General features: G+C 45.5%; 1 protein-coding gene across 10 annotated transcripts in view; it reads right to left on the bottom strand.

Moving 5' to 3' along the window:
- Positions 1-964: 964 nt before the first annotated feature.
- Positions 965-22,213, bottom strand: part of Cep95 (centrosomal protein 95) — a 27,985-nt gene continuing 6,736 nt past the window's right edge. The window contains exons 5-20 of one of the 10 annotated variants that reach the window (NM_001013862.1): positions 19,606-19,705; positions 17,684-17,799; positions 14,464-14,589; positions 12,979-13,169; positions 10,409-10,518; positions 9,968-10,097; positions 8,605-8,758; positions 7,147-7,286; positions 6,429-6,521; positions 5,262-5,391; positions 4,367-4,536; positions 4,209-4,283; positions 3,267-3,419; positions 1,816-1,962; positions 1,515-1,586; positions 965-1,289 (exon numbers count right to left, since the gene is read on the bottom strand). In NM_001013862.1, coding sequence (NP_001013884.1) covers positions 1,098-1,289; positions 1,515-1,586; positions 1,816-1,962; positions 3,267-3,419; positions 4,209-4,283; positions 4,367-4,536; positions 5,262-5,391; positions 6,429-6,521; positions 7,147-7,286; positions 8,605-8,758; positions 9,968-10,097; positions 10,409-10,518; positions 12,979-13,169; positions 14,464-14,589; positions 17,684-17,799; positions 19,606-19,705 — 2,099 coding nt within the window. In that variant the 3' untranslated portion in view covers positions 965-1,097. Of the gene's footprint in view, positions 1,290-1,514; positions 1,587-1,815; positions 1,963-3,260; positions 3,420-4,208; positions 4,284-4,366; positions 4,537-5,257; positions 5,392-6,424; positions 6,522-6,947; positions 7,030-7,146; positions 7,287-8,604; positions 8,759-9,967; positions 10,098-10,408; positions 10,519-12,978; positions 13,170-14,463; positions 14,590-17,683; positions 17,800-19,605; positions 19,706-22,213 lie in introns of those variants that run through there. The other 9 variants (XM_017597144.3, XR_005489754.2, XR_005489755.2 and 6 more) reach the window with 9 other exon arrangements.

Here is a 22,213-nt window from a genome sequence, read left to right as displayed (position 1 = left end):
CCAGTGTCCTGAGGTGAAGAAATGTTTGGTCATGTCTCCTCAGTAGGTGGACATGCTGCTTCACCTGGCTGTGTTTACTGCCTTAAAGTTATAGAACATAAAGATCTTTGGTATTTAATAGTATATAAATCAAACCACTTTGATTGGACTGCTTTGTTTCAAAGTAGTTCTGCTTTGTGGTAACCGGGAGTTTGCCTCTATAACAATGGGTAAAGATGTTTGCCGATGTTTGGGTTTTCTACCCAGATAATCATAGCAGGACACATGAAGTCAAGGGACTATAGGATAGATGGAAGCAGTTACACACCAGAGGGTTATTACCCTTACATTAATACTCTAAACAGGTTTGTCTAGGTATAGTTAAAAGGCTATAAAGGTAATTTTCCTGACAGGTATGGTGGTACAAGTCTGTAATCCCAGCACTCAGGAGCCTGCTAGAGTCTTGAGAAGTTTGAGGCCAGCCTGAATTACAATAGGAATGCAGGCTTGTGTCAGAACAAAACTTTTCCTGCTTTTTTTGAGTTCTACAATTTTCCAGTAGGCTATGCTAAGCTATAGCTTTCATTTGTGCTGGGATAAAGGCATGCACTGTGCCACTCGGTTCACCACCAGCCTCTTCACAGAGTCAATTTTAGTCAACTACTAAGAAGCCAGTCATCCTGAATAGAGATGACCTCTTCGGGCCAGGAGTAGATACGGCTAGGGAAATGGAAGTCAGCTCCCGTGGCAGAGGAGGCCTTAAGGCTGCATAGCTCCTGAACCCCAAAACAGTAGCCATTATTAGCTTTACCCACAGCCTGTTAGATGCTGTTCTTGGTCCTGGATTTCCTTAGCAGTCAATGACCTACTGACCTCTATCACCAGGCTTCACGAGAGGGCTGGCAGGACTTGCTAACTGCATTAGCAAAAAGTGCCTTTATCCCCTTTTCTCAGGTTTTAGGTTATAAATTCAAAAGCAGTAAGCTTTAAAAAAAAAAGTCTTTTATTTAAAACATTCTAACTTTTAACATGAATACATAAATAAGGCATATTCTGGTTTAGACGGTTTACTGGCTCAGGTCTAGCTCTGTTCACATTAAGGTGTCTAGAAACTTCACCTATGGAGTTTGGCCTCTTGGGAAAGGATTTTTACTGTACTGGAAGGAAGCCAGCTGCAGCCGTGCTTTGAAGCGCTCAGCTTCTAGTTCCCGGAAGAACGCATCGTCGTCGCTCTGCGTTATCAAGTGCTGCAGCTGCTCAATTTCCTTCTCCATCTTTGCTCTCAGCTCCCTCTTCACCTTGTGTAATGTCTGAAAGAGAACTCAGTCGGTCTGAAGCAGCGACTCTTATCCAGGCCCCCTATTCTTACCCCCTGACCCCCCGACCTCCTGCGGAGTTTGTAGTTTACTGTCCCTTCCGAGACAGAGCTGGTAACCAGAGCCATCAGGACTTGGGAGTAGAGACAGACTCTGTATTCTCTCCACTTTTTTGACGTCACTAAAATACTTCCTACTTCCTGTGCTGTTCATTGTTACCTGAGCCTGGGATCTCTGTCTTGCTTTGAGTTCCTGGCGTCCCTGTGAGATGGCCTCTGCCAGCAATGAGAACTAGGAAAGAAAAGCCAAGTCTTGCATCACAACGCAGTTACTCTCAGTACTCCATTTTGAACAGGGCAACACACACTGCATACTGTTTTACATACTGCCTTAAATTTGCCTTAGAAACAGTCAGCCTAGCCTGTTCGGTGCTGTGCCACTCTGTGCTAATCTGCATATTTGCCAGCAATGAACTAAGCCAAGCTGACACTGGTGGAGCAGCAGCAGCAAGCCTACCTACCTGGTCCTTATAGTAGTTTTCCATCGAGTCCAGCTCATTCTGGTGCTGTCTCTTTTCTTCGCTGCGTTTCTCCTTGGCGTAGTTTCTTAGGTCTCGTAGTCTTTGTTTCTGAATTTGTAAACCTTCTTCAAACAGTTTCTTAAAGATCTGTCGGTCATTTAATCATAAATTATACTGTATTTCATAAAGGCTTTTCAAAATGACAGCTTTCCTCATCATTCACATACATAACATTAACTCTTAAAATATGCATACACTGAGCAGGTTTCAGTAGACTCAGAATTGTGTAACTCTCCGCCCAGACATGAAACCCATGCCCATCAGCACGACTGCCCTTCTCCCTTCCTGTTGTCTGCCTGTTCTCAACAGAGCCTCAACCCAACATGCTTCCAAGGTCAGATCCCGTACAGACAGAGCTGTCAGGTTTTGTCACTCTACTGTGGGAATATGAATTTTGTTCACAAATTCTTAAACTGAGAGGCATGGACTCTTTTTAGCTGTTTTGGTGGTTATGTGGGTACACACACACACACACACACACTTAAACCATAGCCAGCATTCCAGTGCCTTCAGAAGTACTGCCAGACATTACAGAAGCAATCGCACCACCCTGCTAGCCCACCAGCCCTGCATGAGTGCTCCCTCTCCGTGTCCTCAGTTCTGTTTTAGACCTCCCCGATGGGGTGGGGGTGAGTGGTGTCTGTGATCTTCCACTGAGGAGTGTGCTCAGCACCCTCTCGTGCACCAATGCTCACTCCTTACTGCCTTCTGGAAAGATCTCTGAAGCATCTACGTGTGTAACACAAGGTGGGAACAAACGTTTCTGCACCTCACTGAGTACTCAGTTGAAGGTGAGGGTCAGCATTTGGGCAGCCACCATAAATTAACTGATGTAGAGATCTGGGCATGCCCAGTTGTCTTCCCTTCATAAGGTAGAGTTCTGGATAAAAGACTACTGCAAGTCACTTAACCTCCCAAAACCATAGCAGTATCTTCCTCAAGAAAGCTTTGGTTTTATTTAATCCAGTTCAACTAAGATCAAGTTTTACTATGAAAGTAAAATTTGTCAGTAATTTGAGGGTTCTCAGGCTTTGATTAGGCTAGGACAATCAGCGTGGTAATTCCTTGCATGCCCTGCGTCACGCAAGCACACTTTAACTTCTGTTGTCTGCAGTTTGCTCCCAAAACCCTCAGAGCAGCCGTACTGAAGAGCTTCTGCCAGAGGTCCGAGGAGACTACGGCTGCCGGGGGACCTCAAAGGCTAAGGGTGGACGGGGATGCACAGCGGGGCATCGTGCTGTGAATGACCGTCAAGCACAAGTCCTACCTGCATGTGGGCCTTGGGTTTGGATTCTGGATTCAAACTGAGGTAAGAGCTATAGACTAAGAAACTGGTACAAAACACAAGTTCCCCTTAGCAGAGCCAGACAGACCTAGAAAGGCACACATACCATTTCCTCCCGGGTTCTCATCTTCATCATTTTTGCACGTAACTGAACTCTGTAGTCGTCGTAATATTTTCGGGCACGAACACTTTGATGACGATTTTCTTTTATCTTTGACTGGGTTAACCTTTGTTTGTGAATTCGGTCCTTGAAGTCTTGCTAGGGAAGAGGGGAAGAAGGCCAGCAGAAGGCCAGCCTGAGCATTCATTCTTATCCCCCAAACCCCCTAAAGACCACTGGTCCACACAGGTTCTTCAGCCTTTGTCACTCCATCCCCACAATCTGGAGAGCAGCACTGACAGTCCCACTGTGCAGAGTAAATGAGGCCCTGAGTGCTAACCCTGAATACAGGTTCCATCTCCTGTCTATCGGGCCAGATGTTCTTGACTCAGTGAAGATCCACAGGCAATTTTGGAGATGGCTTTTTAGAAACTATTTCAGACTAATATTTCCATGACTTATCCCTATTCCCAGATAAGGGTCTGTAAATAACTTCGGCAGGCTGACTTCTGCCATTTCCTGTTACCATATTAACTGGGGATGGTAAGTATGGTTTCCAATCCAAATTATAACAAAACTGCTCTCTACCTGGGATTTAGGACAACAGCACTAACTCTAAGCAGCCACATGGTCTGTGAAGGCAGAGACAGAAATGGGATAAAATTTCAAAGAGAAAGGCAGGCAATTCACATCATGTCTGAAAGCTTGGGTTTTCATCTCAGAAAATGTCTCTACTTTGTTACTATAAAGAAGGGAAGAACAGCCATGTGGCAGGGATCAAGAGTTCTGCAGCGAACTGCTGGGTGTGTGTTCTCAGGTCTGTGTCCGTGCAGTGTGGGATATGTTTTCCCCATGGGTTCTGAGTTAAAGCCTGAGATGCCCACTCCCACAGGCTGCCTAGCCGTACGGATAAAGAACACGGCACTACTCAGTTTGTTCTTGACATACCAGTCTCTTGTTATGGTCATATTCTTTCTTGACAAGAGCGGTAAGGAGGTCGTGCCTTCTCAGAGCTTCTTCTATCTTAAGGAGAACACAAAGGAGGCGGTTAGCCATGCTGGACAAGGACAAGCTCTGTGCCAGCCTCAGGCTTGGGCAGAGCTTACTTCGTCCTGGAGTTTCTTCTTGGATCGGTTCTCTCTCTGTGCTTCCCTTCTGAGCTGCTCCACCTGTGCCATCTGCTGCTTCCACATTTTGGTCAGTGTTGGGTCAGAAACATAGAGAAATGGAAACTGTTCCAGCATCAGGGACAGCAGACTGTGTTCATTTACTTTCACTGTGAGGAAATGAGAGATGCTGTTAATCTGACCAGCTCCCTAAAAGAATTCTCATCCCCACCTACCTGCTAAACTAAGCTAAGCTCAGGGCTGTGGTGCTGGTCCTAAAAAGAACCATCTGGATGGAGTGTACTTTTGTATCCCACCTATTGAGGATGAAAAGCTGGAAAGTTCTGACTGTAGCCCTGAGTTCATCCACCCTCCTTAGCAGCCTCCGCCTGTCAGCAGATGTTTCCTGTGTGTGAAAACGGAAGCCACCTCAGCTTGCTTGCAGGCATATGGTGAGAAAGGTCCCTGATGGGAATAGTTGGAGGCCTGGCATTTCACCTGACCTTGCTTCCTTGCAGCAAGGCTCTACCTCAGGAGAACCAACTGTCAGCACATAGGGCTGAGGAGGCCATCTGCTTTCTTGGAGTGTCACTTGCCTTCTACCAGCTTTCCAAAACCAAATGGGGCAAGCAACAAAAAAGGGCGACTGGAATGGGTGGGAAGAGGCTTCTGTCAGAACAGTGGAGCCCTGGTAATTCTTTTGATGTCCACAGATGACTATAAGGCGCCTGGTTTAGGAGTCAGGTTCTGGTTACAGAAACCCAGCCCTATGGTAGTAACACAAGAAGGGGCTTTTTGCAGCTAACTGGTGGATGCCTGTTTCCACCAGCCTCTGGAATGCAACATTTGTGCCCTGAGGCTGCCTGCTGGCATCAAGAACATCGGAGGCCCTTACTCGGAGATGCTTTGCTTGACTTCAGGAGACCACCTTTTGGAGTCGGAGCTGCAGTTTTTCTGGAGTAAATTTTCTGGACCTGACTCTGTTTTGTAGTTCCTTTAGCGAAAGCTTCTTTGTATGACTTTTCCTTAGAGGCAGATGAAAAGGACAGAGAAAAGAGAGGGGTCTACAAACACTTACACGATCCTCTTAGACCACACACTGACAGACCGCTGACTCCCAACCACCTTCTAAACCTTAGTTTTCTCCAACAAACTGGCCTTTTCTGCACTCAGCTTCGGTAACCACAGTGCATACTCTAAATACAGCTGCTACTAAATGTTTTATGTGCTGGTTTCTTTGACAACCTTTTCTAAGTATATTAAAAGAAACTCAAGCAATTCAAAGCATGCTTTTATATCTCCCGCACCTCTGTCCTGCTTTCACTGGAGCGTCCGCAGAAGCATTTCCCATTTCCAGGGAGTTTGGAAACCACTTTGTTTGTTTGTTTGTTTGTTTGTTTGTTTGTTTGAGACAGGGGCTATTTAGTCCTGGTTGTCCTGGGACTCAAAATATGGACCAGGCTGTGACTCCTGGACTTAAACCACACATGTCCTCTGGCTTCGGCCTCCTAAGTGCCGGGATTAAAGGTATGCACTACCACACCCAGCTGGCAACCATCTTTTTTTTTTTTTTCTTTTTTCTTTTTTTCGGAGCTGGGGACCGAACCCAGGGCCTTGTGCTTGTTAGGCAAGCGCTCTACCACTGAGCTAAATCCCCAACCCCAGCAACCATCTTTTGAGGTGCAGAAAGCAAGGACTTGGGATTCTCAGTCAGGTACACAATGCTGGGATCCTGCCTCCTCTTTGTCAACTAAATCTATTTTAACTCTTTACAAACCAGTACAAAAGAACCTTTAAGGCCAAAGTTTAGGACTGCAACTTTAGTCCTCTCGTATCTGAGCTGGAGGAAATCTTGTATCATGAAATGAAGCCCTGAGGTTGAGGATTTAGCTCAGTGGTAGAGCGCTTGCCTAGGAAGCGCAAGGCCCTGGGTTCGGTCCCCAGCTCCGGGGGGAAAAAAAAAAAAAAAAAAAAAAAAAAATGAAGCCCTGCCCTCTCCTAAGAGCCAATGACTGTCCTTCTCACTCTTTGGCATTCACCACAGGTGGAGACTTTTACCCACTGTTTCCTCTTCCTCCTCCCTTATCCCTCGAAGTCCAACGTTCTCTTGAACTTTGTTTTTTCTTAGTTCCCGTTCAAATGCTTCAGTTAATGCCTGCAAAGAATAAGTCCATACATGTAACACAGCTGTCTGGATTCCTGTTCTAAAAATATCAAGTCCACTCACATTTCCTAAGTTTCTTTCAGGATGCTTCATAAAAGTACATTGTGCTAACAGACCCATAATCGGTACATACATGAGGCTGACTGTGATGGTTTTTCTCCCTATTTTCACAGGTTTTCTGACACTCCTGAGTGGAAGCTACATGCTGAGTGTAACTGTCTATGTGGTTGTGTTCCTCAGACTCTCCCCACCTCCTGGCCTGACACGGGCTCTCTTACTGACCCTGGAGATCAGAATCCAGTCCTCACGCTTCCACTCCAAGCACGTGCCTATCTCCCCAACCCCTGAGATGAACTATTTTACGTCCTCTGAATTAACTCTAGTTTTCACCATTGTAAATACTTTATAAAAACTCACCATGCCAGGCAGTAGTGGTACACACCTTTAATCCCAACACTCAGGAGGCAGAGGCAGGCAGATCTCCGAGATCAAGGCCAGCCTGGTTTACAGATCAAGTTTAAGGGCAGGGCTACAGAGAATATCATCTCAAAAAACCAAACTAAAACAAACCAAACACCCATCACTACCTCAGACAGATACGTGAATGGGGGAATACCTTTGCTTGGAAATGGTGTGTGTCCGTCCCTTTAGATTTGTGTTGCTTTTTTCTCTCTTTCTCTGACTGTCTGTGTTTGTTCACTGAAGATGGCGACAGGGAATGGGACCTGTAAGGTGCCTTTCTGTGCATAGAAAACCCTGCAACACAGAAGTCATTCACCATTAGTTCCTGACACCCAGAAATGCTAAGCTGGAAGCTTTTATATCTTTAAAAAAAAAAAAAAAATGGGGCTGGAGAGATGGCTCAGCAGTTAAGAGCACCCGACTGCTCTTCCAGAGGTCATGAGTTCAATTCCCAGCAACCACATGGTGGCTCACAACCATCTGTAAAGAGATCCGATGCCCTCTTCTGGTGTATCTGAAGACAGCTACAGTGTACTTATATATAATAAATAAATAAATAAATCTTTAAAAAAAAAAAAAATGCGCCAAACGTATTCTTTCTAATATGCAGTCATGTGCTCAGTCATACCAAGCAAACTGACGTTACGGATGAGGGACGCTAGGTGCTTGCTGTTTACGCATGCGTTAGCTCCCCAGCATTCATGTAAGAAGCGGGTGTGACAGAGCATGTAACTGCAGCTCAGTGGCTGGCCACCCTTGCTGTATTTGTGGGTCCCTGGCTCAGTCAAGAGAGCAGGCCCAGGGGCTGGGGATTTAGCTCAGTGGTAGAGCGCTTACCTAGGAAGCGCAAGGCCCTGGGTTCGGTCCCCAGCTCCGAAAAAAAAGAACCAAAAAAAAAAAAAAAAAAAAAAAAAAAGAGAGCAGGCCCAAAACAGAACATGAAGAGGACTTGAGGAAGAAACCTGATGTTGGTCTCTGGCCTCCATGTGCATACACATACATGTCCACAAACACAAATGCACACACCCATATGAACCCACATACACACACACGTGTTCATAGGCATTGCATATTCAACTTTGGGTTGAATTCAGGCTGTGGAGCGTATGCTATGTATAAAGTTCTATGGAAAGCCTTGGTTGGGAGACAAGTGACTTGTGGGCTTTGCTTTTACCTGTGTGGGTGGATGGAATGTGAATCCATACACAGCAGCCTATGGTAAAAGGTTCCACAGCTAAGCACTGAGCCCGTCTCTAACGGGCAGTAATACTCATGTATGTATTCAGATGAATGCAGTGGATCTTTATTAACAGACATTTCCTAAGTAAGGTTAATACGTTAAAATAACAGGGTGTGTGCATGCATGTGTGTGTGCGTGCGTGCATGCGTGTGTATGTATATATATAGAGAGTTAGCACAGATTTTAAAAAGAAAACAATAGTGCCTGTTTAGACAAGTAATATATAAGCTGTGGCATACAGAACTATCAACAAGAACAATCGTAACCTGAGTTTGCTATTCTTTCTCATCCTTATATAAAATGAAAATTAACACAGGGAACTCCTTGGCAAGTTATCATGGATGCCTCATTCTCAGCAGCTCTGGTTTGTACCTGGCCTCGGCTTCCTTGGTCCGTACTCCATGACGCTGTCACTGTGCTGCGATAGCATCTCCTCGTTTGCACTGTGCGCCTCTTCATCTCCAGCTCCGCCATCTTTACCATGAGCCTCGCCTGTCGCTCGATCGCCCAGTGCAGTTTTTAACATCTATGGAGAAATCCTTTTACTGACTGTCCTGGGCTTCAGCAGGAAGTGCAGTGTACAGTAGTGGAGAGCAGCCTTCTAAAGGCCATCTCTGAGTGGCACCACACCAGGCTTGCGGAGACCGAGGCCTGCGCCTTACACCTACACCTTACTTCACCTGCTTATGTAACGAGATCTGAGGTAGGGTTTCTTTGTGCCAACCACGCAGGCCTGGACCTCTGCCTATCTCAGTGTCCTCGGTGCTGGGAGGAGAGGCACAGGGAGAGCTAGTTTTATATTTAACATTTCAAGCATGGGTAGACACACTTTTGATCTCAGAGGCAGGAGAATCACAGCAAGTTCAAGGCCAGCCTGGCCTGTTCGGGACTATGTAGTGAGGCTCGGACCTCATTTTTGTTTGTTTGTCTTTTGAGCGATCAGTGCTATAGACACTCAACTTCAATAAATTTTCCAGATGTCACACAGACTTAATGTAATCATTCAATGTATTCATCAATGATTAAGAACCTTTGATTCTTTCTATTTTATGCCTCATCAGTCTTTGGTAATAAAGGTGTATAGATACATAACTAAAAATTACTGGTTTAATAGAATTACATTAAGAGATTCCATTTCTATCAGGACCTGATAAAATTTAGGTAAGTCTATGGATGTCATGTTCAGTTATAGAAGGAAGGCAGGGTGCCATTGTTTATGTCCTGCTTGACTTGTGGACTTTTTAGGTTTTCAGAGAGGATTGCTCTATGTGGCCCAGGCTGTCCTGGAACTCAATCTGAAGACCAGGCTTGCCTTGAATTCAAGAGATCTGCCTGCCTCCAGTAGTGGGATTAAGAAGCATGTTCCTGGGCTGGAGAGATGGCTCAGCGGTTAAGAGCACCCGACTGCTCTTCCAGAGGTCATGAGTTCAATTCCCAGCAACCACATGGTGGCTCACAACCATCTGTAAAGAGATCTGATGCCCTCTTCTGGTGTGTCTGAAGACAGCTACAGTGTACTTATATATAATAAATAAATAAATCTTTAAAAAAAAAAAAAAAAAAGCATGTTCCTCCCCTACCACCAACCCAACTTCTGGAACTTTTTAACAGAACCCAGAGCACAACTCATCTCCCAACACCTAAGCCTAGGCTTCATCTTCTGCTGGGAGAGCAGAACCTTCCACTGAAAGGTTAACCACAGAAATCTCAACCAAGATTAAAAGACAAGACTTGCCCAGTCTAGTTCGGAGAGCCGCTGAGAGAGTTTCTCTGACATGGCATGCAGTTCCTGTTCTGTTAGTCGCTTCCTGGCCTTCTGAGGGAAAGGTGGATACTCTGAGGGGGCCACAGCTCTGTTTTCGCTTCTGTGATAAAGTGGCCGCATGGCAATTAACTTGTGAAATATATACTACTTATTTCAAAATGACTATAATGAACACTTTAACAAATACCTCATTATGGTTCCCAAAAGCTAGAATTTTATTTTGATCCTCTATTTTTTAAAAAAGTTATTATTAGGGGGAGTGACTTGCCACATGGGTTCTAGGGATCCATGTCTGGTCACCAGGCTTGGGCAGCAAGCACCTTCACTATAAGTGATCTCGCCAGCCCCTTCCCTTCACTTTTCAATCCCTTTACAGCAGACTGTAAGTGCTGAAGACCACAGCAACATTACCTTTCTCCTTTCGAAAGCCTCCTTGTCTTGGAACTTTCAGTCAGATCTAGATCTGTTTCCTGATCATCATCTTTACATAAGGTAGAAGTTAAGAAAACATCACCTGGTTCCTATTCAAACAGAAAAAAGGTTGTTTGAGAAACCCAGAGATGGCTCAGGCGTGAAGTCCCTGCCACTCAGCGTGGGGCCTGAGTTCAGTACCGAGAGGCTACAGAAACTGTCCAGAAACACTCTGGGGTGGAGCCCTCCGAAACAGAGATGCTTAACCTTTTTAATAGCTTATTTCTTAACCCTAGAGGAACCCACCTAGAAAATCTCCCCATTTTGGAGATGGGATGTCATGGCTGGTCTGGAACTCACAAGGTAGCCCAGGCTGGCCCTGTACAGAGCCCTCTGTCCCTGTCTCCCAAGTGCTGAGATAAGGGTGCCTGCCACCATACCCAGACTTTATACTCTTGTTTTTTGAAAACCTTTTAAAGTGAAACATATGTGTCCCATCTACTGTCACCCAAGGGAGGAGACAGCATGTTTCTAGAACCACAGCCCCAAGACTCTGACAAAGCTAAGTTCTCCTAGCCCCATCCTTCCCCCTCCTCTGAGCAGAAGCACAGTGTAGATGGATGCGCACACAGGACTGTCTCCTTGTGCGTCTCCTGCACCGTTTGCCTCTCCTTCCCCTTTCGTGAGCCAGGCTCTCACTGTTTCTCTATGTAGATCTGTCTGGCCTACAGCTCACTCACTAGTAGACCACAAGAGTCTTAACCTCGCAGACCTGCTTGTTTATCCCCTGAACACTGTGATTCAAGCTGTGGGACCCACCCCTGGCACCGCCATTCCCTATGGCTCTACCCCAGCACGGATATGCCTGGTTTTTCCAGAAAGTTCATGGACAAGATGACAACATGAAAAAAAAAATTTTTTTTTCAAGCAAAGAAGAAACAAACGGGGGCTGGAGTGATGGCTCAGTGATTAAGGACACTAACTGCTCTTCAAGAGGTCCTGAGTTCAAATCCCAGCAACCACATGGTGGCTCACAACCATCTGTAATGGGATCCGATGCCCTCTTCTGGTGTGCATGAAGATAGCGACAGTGTGCTCATATACATAAAATAAGTAAGTCTTAGAAAAAAAGAAGAGGGGTTGGGGATTTAGCTCAGCATTAACTTCTCTAGATCAACTTGCCCTTGCAGTCAGTGTCCACTTCACAATGTTCTGAGGATTAATTATCTAAAACCTGCAGAGCACCCCGACTGTGCTTGGCACAGACCAAGCGTCCTGTGTGCTGGCTCCTCTTCCTCAGCCCTGTCTGCCTAGGTAAGAGCACACAGGGAGATACAGATGCCATCTTCTTTTCTTTTAATTTAAAAAGCATTTTACTGCTGGGCAGTGGTGGTGCCCACTGTTAGTCTCAGCAGTGTGGAGACAGGGGCAGGTGGAGCTCTGAGTTTGAGGCCAGCCTGGTCTACAGAGTAAGTTCTAGGACAGCCAGGGCTACAGAGAAACTCCATCTTGACAAATTAAAATAAGTTATTCATTTAGTTTATTATTTCGTGTATACGGGTGCTTTGCCAGTGTGTATGACTATGCAGCACGTCTACACAGACAGGGGTGTCTGATCCCCCAGGACTCAAGTTACTGGAAGTTGTGAGCTGCCACATGGGTGCTGGGAGTCAAGTCTGGATCCCCTGGAAGAGAAGCCAGTGCTCTTGACCACCGATCCATCTCTCCAACCTCAACTTGTTTGTAAAGACAGGGTTTCTTGGGGCTGGGGATTTAGCTCAGTGGTAGAGTGCTTACCTAGGAAGCGCAAGGCCCTGGGTTCGGTCCCCAGCTCCGAAAAAAAGAACCAAAAAAAAAAAAAAAAAAAAAAAAGGACAGGGTTTCTTACAGCTGAGGATGAATGTGAATTTCTAATCTTAATCTTCTTACCTCTGCACCCTGAGGATTGGGTTTACAAAATGTTGGGGATTTATCATAGGTGGACATTCTACCAATTAAGATACATGTCCAGCCTACTGAGGTAAATTTAAGTCTGATGCACCATTATTCCCAGCACTGGCAAGGCAGAAACAGGCAGATCTCTATGAGTTGAAGGCCAATTTAGTCTACAGCACAAGTTCCTGGCTAGCTGGGCAGGACTACACACACAGGAAGGAAGACTTTGTCTCAAAAAAAAAAAAAAAAAAAAGAAAAGAAAAGAAAAGGAATAAGACACTTAGATTATCTATTATTTACTTATTTAATTTATATTTATTTAATTTACATCTGTTTGCTGTTTACGAATGAGAGAAAGGGTCTCAGTGTATAGCCCAACTTGGCCTCAAATTCCCAATATCCTCACCTTAGCTTCCCAAGGGCTGTGACTTGCGTGTTCGTCACTGTGCCTGGCTCAGACTTGATTAATATACCTGACGACCGTTCTAGCAGAGCCCTCTTTCAGTAGAAGGACTCCTGGGGCTGGGATTGTGTTTGCTCAACACATTCATTTAAGGCTCTAGGTTTAATCGCCAGCAGTGAAAATCACTAACATATGGGCTCTTAGCCAATTACAAGCAAACCTTTCCGCTTACCACAGAAGGTGCCCTGTGCTCTCCAGAAGCTGGCGTAGACAAGTAGTGACCTGAGCAGAGGTATTCCTTGCCTATGGGACAAGGCGCTCTCGGCTCAGGAGGGTGGTAGGGAGGATGTAAGGGAATGGCGGCTCGAATCGGCTCGCCGAGCTTCCTGGCACTCGTAGCCATGTGTATAGGAGGAGCTTCTTCTGCGAAGAGAAATTAAGTGGGCCTTAGAGTAGAATCCCTGAAAACAAGTGGTTTTACACATGCACAAGCACATTCACACACACCACAGGGATGCACGTGTGAGGTGCAGAAGATGGAGCCCCGGCCTCCTGTGCAGGCCCCCGCCATCTTCCACTGAGCGACAGCCCCAGGCCAGGATGACTATGAAATTGGTTTTGTTTTTGAAAGAAGGTCTCTCTACTAGAGTATCACTGTCCTAGAATTCACTCTATATTCTAGGCTGTCCTCAAACTTTGCACAGCAATCCACCTGCCTCAGCTTCCCAAACGCTGGGATGATACCATCAGCCATTGGGCTGTTTAGGACTTGTGGTGGTTTAAATATGCATGGCACAGAGAGTGGCACTATTTGGAGAGAAGGCCTTGTTGGAGTGGGTGTGTCACTGTGGGTATGGGCTTTAAGACCCTCCTCCTAACTGCCTGGAAGCCAGTCTTCTCCCAGTGGCCTTCAGATGAAAACAGAACTCTCAGCTCCTCCTGCACTATGCCCGCCTGGACACTGCCATGCTCCCGCCTTGATGATAATGGACTGACCTTCTGAACCTGTAGGCCAGCCCCAATTAAATGTTGTCCTTATAAGAGTTGCCTTGGGGTTGGGGATTTAGCTCAGTGGCAAGCGCAACGCCCTGGGTTCGGTCCCCAGCTCCGAAAAAAAGAAAGATGAAAAAGAAAAAAAAAAGGGGGTTGCCTTGGTCATGGAGTCTGTTCACAGCAGTAAAACCCAAACTAAGACAGGAATATATTTATCTTTTTAAGGATTTATTTATGTTATGTATATAAGTAGCTGTCTTCAGACACACCAGAGGAGAGCATCAAATCCCATTACAGATGGTTGTGAGCCACCATGTAGTTGCTGGAACTTGAACTCAGGACCTCTGGAAGAGCAATCAATGCTTTTAACCACTGAGCCACCTCTCCAGTCCAGGAATTTTTTTTTTTTTTTCGTTTTTCTTTTTTTCGGAGCTGGGGACCGAACTCAGGGCCTTGCGCTTGCTAGGCAAGCGCTCTACCACTGAGCTAAATCCCCAACCCCCAGGAATATATTTTTAATTTAATTAGAACAGAGCTCATGGACTGGCGAAAGGGTTCAGCAGGTAAAGGTGCTTGCTGCCAATCCAGATGATCTGGGTGCAACTCCCAGGACCTAAAGTAGGAGTTTGTACAAGTTGCCCTCTGACCTACATACGGGCACTGCAACATGTACACACACACTGCTGCAGGTAGTGTCAAGAACTAAACCCCCAGCACAACTCACCTTCTTCACAAGTTGGCCCATTCTTGAACAGGAAACTTGATAAGCCAGGGTTCAACATTTCCTCAGGCGGCCTAATGCCTGAAGTTGAGGCTTTTCTAGACCAGAAATTCATAGAATTCTGGGCACCTTAGAAAGAGAATATAAAAGCTAAAGTTTTAAACTATCAGCAGACTTTATTAAATATATTAAAAGCTTACAGGAACAACATGTTCAAAGATGTCCCAAATGCTCGTGATACCAATTACCTCCAACAACTGTGAGACAGGAAGAGGTAGCACCCACGGCCTGAGCGCAGTTTTATAAGAGCTGCATTGCTCTGCTTTAGAGAATGGGCGCCAGAGATGCGGAAGTGCTGCTGGATGAGATGGGCTGTGGCTGAGGCCTAAATTAGATGTCTGTGAACATGGACGACTGTTATCTGATCTATCTGTCTAAATATAAAAGGAAGGTGCGCTTTTATCACAGGAAATTCAAACACTACACCCCACTGTTCTTTGTTTTTATTCATTGTCTTTAAGTTTTAATTAAAATTCTAATTTGGGGTTGGAGAGATGGCTCAGTGGTTAAGAGCACTGACTGCTCTTCCAGAGGTCCTGAGTTCAATTCCCAGCAACCACATGGTGGCTCACAACCATCTGTGATGGGATCTGATGCCCTCTTCTGCTGTGTCTGAAGACAGGGACAGTGTATTCACATACATTAAAAAAAAAAAAATCTTAAAAAAAATTTAGTTTGAATTTTTTTCCTGACTGAATTGATTCTCTGGAGCTCTGTGTCTAATCTGAAAACAAGTGACATGATATATATCCCACATCTGAGTGCTTGGGGCCAGAAGGGTTTACAACTTTGGAAGTAGGCTTATACAAAATAATCTTCATTAGAGGGAGGACCCAATTCATTCATGTTTCATACATGCCTTAACATATTTACATATTTTTAACATTTTCATACATAGCCTCAACTTTTTTTTTGAGACAGGGTTTCTCTGTGTAGCCCTGGCTATCCTGGAATTCACTATGTAGACCAAGCTAGCCTCAAACTCACAGAGGACCTTCTCTCTCTTCCTCCTGAGTGCTGGGATTAAAGGCATCCACCACCACATCTAATACTTTTCTTTACTCTTGATTATTTTATGTATGTCCGCGTTTTAGAGTTACTATTGCTGTGATGACACACTGTAGCCAAAAGCAGCTCGGGAAGAAAAGGTTACTCCGCTCACACTCCCATCCACCAGCTCACCAGCCACAAGAGGAAAACAGGAACCAAACAGGAGCTGATGCAGAGGCTATGAGGGAGCGCTGCTTACTGGCTTGCTCAGCCTGCTTTCTTATGGAACCCAAGACCACCAGCCCAGGGATGGCTCCACACACAATGGGCTGGGCCCTCACACATATATCATTAAGAAAATGCCCTTCAGGCTTGCCTAGAACTTAATCTTAGGAAGCCATTTTCTCAATTGGGGTTCCGTCCTCTCTGATGACTTCTGTCATGCTGACATAAAACTAGCCAGGTACAGTATATAATATACAATTAAAATGGTCATAGTACCCCTGCAGCTCCCTACCTTCTTTTGTGCATAGGATACCATGGTGGCCATAAAAAGGTCTGAGGATAACTTGAGAGTTCTGTCCCACCGTGTGGGTCCTTAGATTAGAACTAAGGTGGTCAGACTTGGTGGCAAAGTGCCTTTGCTGGATGACTGGATGAGTCCTTTGGCTGACCCAGGCTGAAATTTTCCACTTATAGTATGTCAGTTACTCAAAGTTTCAGATTTTGCAGTTAAACATTTTTCATGGCATTTGATATCACATTACCCATTCTGCACTCCCCATCCCTTCCCTCCTGTTTTTGGTCTGCTGCTGGAATGTAAGACTTCCCTCTAATTGGAGTGTTAATGCTGACAGACACTACAGAGATGGCTTTGTCTAAGTGTCTCATTTCACACCAATGAAAATCAAATTTAAAAAAGGGCCTTGTCCAAAGCACAAAGCCAAGAGTTATGGAACAAAGCCACTAGATTCTCAGTTTATTGTACCTATTTCCACACTAGCCTTTCGTCATTCCATCCAAAAACATCCTTATTGTGGCCTTGGATTTTCCCAAGTTTTGAGACTAAAATAAACCAGAGTTTTACTGTCCATTTTATAGTCCGTGCTCACACACAGGCTGAGCGCCGTGAAGGTGGCTCGGCAGCTGCTCCTTTCCCAGTGTATCGCTAGTGCCCGGATGGGGAAGTTCGGCCTGCCTACTTTTCTAGAGCTCAGTTTACCTAAGGGACTGTAATTTTCCATGCAGTGTATGAATGCTGTTATAGAAATACAGAGAAGGCCACGGCACTGGACACTGCCTTAGAGTCTGACACGGGTGAGGAGGCTGGGTGATGGAACATGAACCTGCCAGTAATAGATGGGCTATGTGCTGGCTGAGGAGTTCCAACTGAGAGCAGGCTGGAACCGGGTACAACAGCTGACTGAGGGCCCAATGGGTGCACAGCGGGAGCGTGAGAGGCGCTCTGTCTATAGATTGTTGGACACAGGCCTGAAGCAAACTTCCAAGAACATGAACTTGTTAGTGTACACCATGAACAAGTGAGTGAAAATTAAATACTCCAAAGGGGTAACCAAGCTCAAAGCTGCATCAATAATTTCTTATCTCATTTGTCTAACAGATTAAATGGCAGTTCTGCATGTACTGACTTGCTTTGGCTTTACCTGCTGTCTTAGTTAGGGTTTTACTGCTGTGAACAGACACCATGACTAAGTCAAGTCTTAAGGACAACATTTAATTGGGGCTGGATTATAGGTTCAGAGGTTCAGTCTATCATCATCAAGTTGGAAGCAGGGCAGCCATCCAGGCAGGAATGGTGCAGACAGAGCTAAGAGTTCTACATCTTCATCTGAAGGCTGCTAGTGGAAGACTCACTTCCAGGAAGCTAGGACAAAGTCCAGGCCCACAGTGCCACACCTACTCCAATAGGCCACACCCTCTAATAGTGCCACTCCCGGGCCGAGTAGAGACAAACCATCACACCTGCGTACAAGCCCTTGCTTCTCACACAGCTAGAATGTCAGAGAGCTGTTCGTAGTTAGTGGGCAATGGTGATATGCTCTGACTCAATGGGATTACTTAACCGAAGCTCTATTCATCTTAAACTGTATGAGTCTATACCTTTGTGCTTGTGTGTTAGGTGACAACTGATATTTAGAGTTTGTCTACTCACCATTACTCCTTAGGGAGAAGGTGTGTGCAGTGTCTCCGAGCCTGATTATTTCACCTGTGGACTCAGCTTCCTCTTCATCCCAGGTGGGGCCCAAAGCATCGGGTGAGAAGGAGCACCTGAAAAAGGTCTCACTATGGCCTGCTCTGACCACAGAGCTACTTCAAACAGCGCTCACAGGTATGCAGGCTGCCATTCCTAGGTGCATAAGGACTGGGGCTTTGGTGTAGCCCAGTAACTCAGCACTTGCCTACCATGCTTAAAGCCCTGGTTTATCCCAGCACAGAAAGGGGGTGGGGTGGAGGATGAAAGGAAGATTTCCTTTTGCTGTTTTTCCATTTGGTTTTGACTGCTATATGCAAGATGGAAACAGCTTCATGTGTCAAAGATTAAAAAACACCAATGGGTAGGGGGTGAGGTGGGGCCTGGAGAGATGGCTCAGTGGTTAAGAGCACTGGCTGCTCTTCCAGGGGTCCTGAGTTCAATTCCCAGCATCACATAGTAGCTCATAACCATCTGGTCTGAAGACTTACATGCAGGCAAAATACTATATACTTTACATAATAAATCTTTTTAAAATAAATAAAAACAGCAAACCTCGGTGAGTCTAAGGCTGTGGGAGCCTTAGACTTTCACAGCAAATATTCTTAAGGGCTGGGGACAGACTTGGTGGAGTACCAGTATCTGTCCGTCTGTCCGTCTGTCCTTCCTTTCTTCCTTCCTTCCTTCCTTCCTTCCGGTTTCTCTGTGTAGCTCTCCATATCCTGGAACTCACTCTGTTGACCAGAATGGCCTCAAACTCAGAGATCCCCCTGCCTCTGCCTCCTGAGTGCACACCTTTGATCTGTGAATTCCATGCTAGCCAAAGCTACATAGTGAGACCCTGCCTCAAAAATTAAACAAAGAGATCGACAGACAGATAATGAAAAGAATTAAGTGTTGGTGTGTTACCACATGGCTTTAATCTCAAGAGCTGAAAGGCAAAGGCAGGAAAATGAGGAATTCAAGGCAGCCAGGGGTACTTAGAAACATCTTAACAAAAGTCTAGAATGAAAAGGGTAATGAAAGCGGAGATGGGAAAGACGGGAAGTTCAAGGGCTCAGAGATAGAATGTCTGCCTAACATGGATGAGATCCTTGTGTTTGATCCCAGTACCACCAAAAAGAAAAGGGAAAAAAGAACAATGCATCAGCACTGAAGACTGAACTGCTAACAGAAGCTAATGGTATTTACCTCTGAACACTAGATTTCATCTCTTTAAAGACCTTTTATTTTTTAAGATTTATTTATTATATATGAGTACACCTTAGCTGTCTTCAGCCATACCAGAAGAGGGCATCGGATCCCATTACAGATGGTTGTGAGCCACCATGTGGTTGCTGGGATTTGAACTCAGGACCTCTGGAAGAGCAGTCAGTGTTCCTAACCACTGAGCCATCTCTCCAGCCCTTTAAAGATCTTTAAAAACATTTCTAGGCTAGGCAGCAGTGTTACACACCTTTGTCCCAGCACTTGGGAGGCAGAGGCAGGGTTATCTCTAAGCTTAAGGCCAGCCTGGTCTACAGAGTGAATTACAGGGCAGCAAAAGCTAGGAACCCATCCCCTAAATGCCCCCAAAAGCACTTCTGTAACATTTTGTGCCCTGCTAAGTCATACTGAGCAGTGAGTTCAAGGCCAGCCCAGGCTACACAAGATCTGTCTCCAAAAGAAAAGTTGATGATCAAGGGAAAATTAAAAATCAATAGGTAGTTAAAACTGAAAACTAGCTTTAAATTATTAAATACAGTTCCATGTTCTTAAAAGTCCCTCGAAAGGGTATAAAACGTTCACATTAGCTTTGGAAGGGCTGTTAGAGTGCGCTGGGCTTACTCTCACACAGTGGAAAGCACAGCTTGTGGATGAAGTTCACAGGCACTGCACGCTACCTCATAAAAGGAACTTTTCTCCAGGATGACTCCTTGGCACTTTCTAGCTCTTCCACCGGTTCTTCTCCACGAGAGTCTCTACAAAACTGTTCAGATGCACCTGTTTAAAAAGAGAACAATGAAGGCTAAGTTGATACTGGAGTCTGTGCAAACCAACGAGTGAGTCCCCTGGAAAACAAGAGACAAGCACCGGCTCTCACAGCATATCAGGCAGTCAATCACAGCATTGGTTCATTATTTCCCTGTGTTTGCACACTTACGGGGGCAAGATTTATGCAGTTGCTTGAGTGCCCAAGTGTGGAGGTCAGGGGACAACATTGGGGAATTTTCTCACTCCTTCTCTGTGGGTTCTGGGAATGGAATTCAGGCTGTCAAGCTGAGGAGACAAATGCTTTCTTACCCACTAAGGCTCTTCCAGCCCTATCCAGCCCCTCTGTTAAAGCTAGGCTCACTTACAGCGCTTCATCTGGAAGGGATAGCAGATGATGATAAAGGAAGTCAGCACAAAAGCTATTGTGCCAACATGCCTCAGATTCCAAGACAATCATGGCTTTAGGCTGGGAGACCGCATCACGGTCTAGATAAAAGTCTCCATCTTTTACTATCCACTTTCACCAATGTCAGAAGGCCTCTGTGACCAGATCTCCCCTCTGTATTCTGCATGTTCCCTATGGAAGCATTCCCCCCACTCCTGTCTACCTGCACATTTCCAGAGGTGCATTTCAGGACCTTGTGGACACTCTTGTGCACGTGCTCTTCCCTAACTATTTCCACTTCACTTTCACAGCCCTCAGGAAAGAATACAGGCTGAGAGACGGGTGAAATGGGGCACACCTGTATTCATGGGCAGACTGAGGAAGGACTACCAGGAGCAGAAGGCCAGCAATGGCTATTCAAGGCCCTGCCTCAAAGAACAAAAGCTTAGTGAACACTGACAATACAGCAAGGGGCAGAACCAAGTACTGACCCCTGAGTTCCTATCTTCAAAGCCTCATTCTTCAGTGGTAAACAACAATGCTAGGTCCCAGGTGGAAGCCACCCTACACAGGTCATGTGGTTAATGACAATAGACATTTGTTTCCGTTACTGTTAACCGGAACTTTGAAGAATATGACAGGCTCCAGATAACAATAACAAATAAATACACTTTGGCCCTTTGTAAGTCAAACTTGAATCTTAGAAAGTTGTCCAACTAAGGTGCTGTCACAGAGAGGGGCTCAACTGCACAGCTCAGCTCACTACAGACTTCCCCTGGGAATACTTCTGTTTCTATCATTGTGCACTCACACAAAAATCTCAGTTCTCGGGGGCTAGAGAGATGGCTCAGTGGTTAAGAGCACCCGACTACTCTTCCAGAGGTCCTGAGTTCAATTCCCAGCAACCACATGGTGTAATGGAATCTAATGCCCTCTTCTGGTGTGTCTGAAGACAGCTACAGTGCACTTATATAGAATAAATACAACTTTTAAAATTATTGAAATTATTTTTAAAAAATTGTAAAATTGCTTCCAACATTTACCTCAAACTCAGAGATTGCCCTGCCACTTTTTACACACACACACACACAAAAGGACAGTGGGTCAAGGTAACTCCTGCCAAACTTGCCAACCTGAGTTTGGTCTCTGAGACCCACATGGTGAGAGGGGAGAACCCATTCTACATACACTCTGTAGTGAAGCTGCCCGTCCACTCTGCACTGTACTCGCAAGTAAAGACGAATGTAATGAGAACAAAGTTAAAAGACGCGGCACACTGCACACTCGAACACCTCCTGAGAGCCCTGACTTGGGGAGCTCCCTGCCATGCACCCTTCAGGTGTTCTTATACACATTCAGAGCTGTCTTCCTAATTCATTGAAACTGCAAACCTGACACGTGGCTCTCAACTTCTCGAAGTACATGGAGTAGCGTTTAACAGGAATCACTCAAAATCCCTGAAGTAAAGACATTCCCAGCCTGCTACCCCTTTCCAGGCTCCAGCACAGCTCTTACTCATTCCAGCCACTGATCTGGAGTAGAGCCCTCTAACCAGAGACCTGAAGACTGCCTGCAGGTGCCACAGCCCGAGCTCAGGTCTCCCAGGAACTGCTACACAGTATGGAAGGATACGTGGACCCAGGCATTTTGTTTAAATGTGTACTAGAATTCATGCCTATCACTATTTCTCCTAAAACTTTCTGTTTAGTTCTGTAATCCAAGAACGGGTCGTGTACTATTCTATCCATTGTTACAGGATAGTTTACCCTTATAATCCCAGCATTACAGAGGCAGAGGCAGGTGGATCTGAGGCCAGCCTGGTCTACAGAGTAAGTTCCAGGAGAGCCTGGGCTACACAGAAACACTCTGTCCCAACAAAATTAAGTTCAAGATTAGCCTGGGTTACGTAAGACCCTGTTTATTCAGCGCGCGTGCGCGCGCACACACACACACACACACACACACACGCACACACACGCGCACACACACACACACACACGCACACACTCTATATTTATAGCTTCCTCTTCCATAATTACAAGTAACGATGCAAGGAAGAACTTCTTTAGGATTACTTAATTGTCTTTAGGATTACTTCCTTAGGGTAAGTTCCTAGATACAGATTTAAAAAA

Source organism: Rattus norvegicus, chromosome 10 (genome assembly GCF_036323735.1).
Source record: "Rattus norvegicus strain BN/NHsdMcwi chromosome 10, GRCr8, whole genome shotgun sequence".
Classification (NCBI taxonomy): domain Eukaryota; kingdom Metazoa; phylum Chordata; class Mammalia; order Rodentia; family Muridae; genus Rattus; species Rattus norvegicus.
Note: the sequence above shows the minus strand (reverse complement) of the source record. Positions and strands in the feature narration are given on the sequence as shown.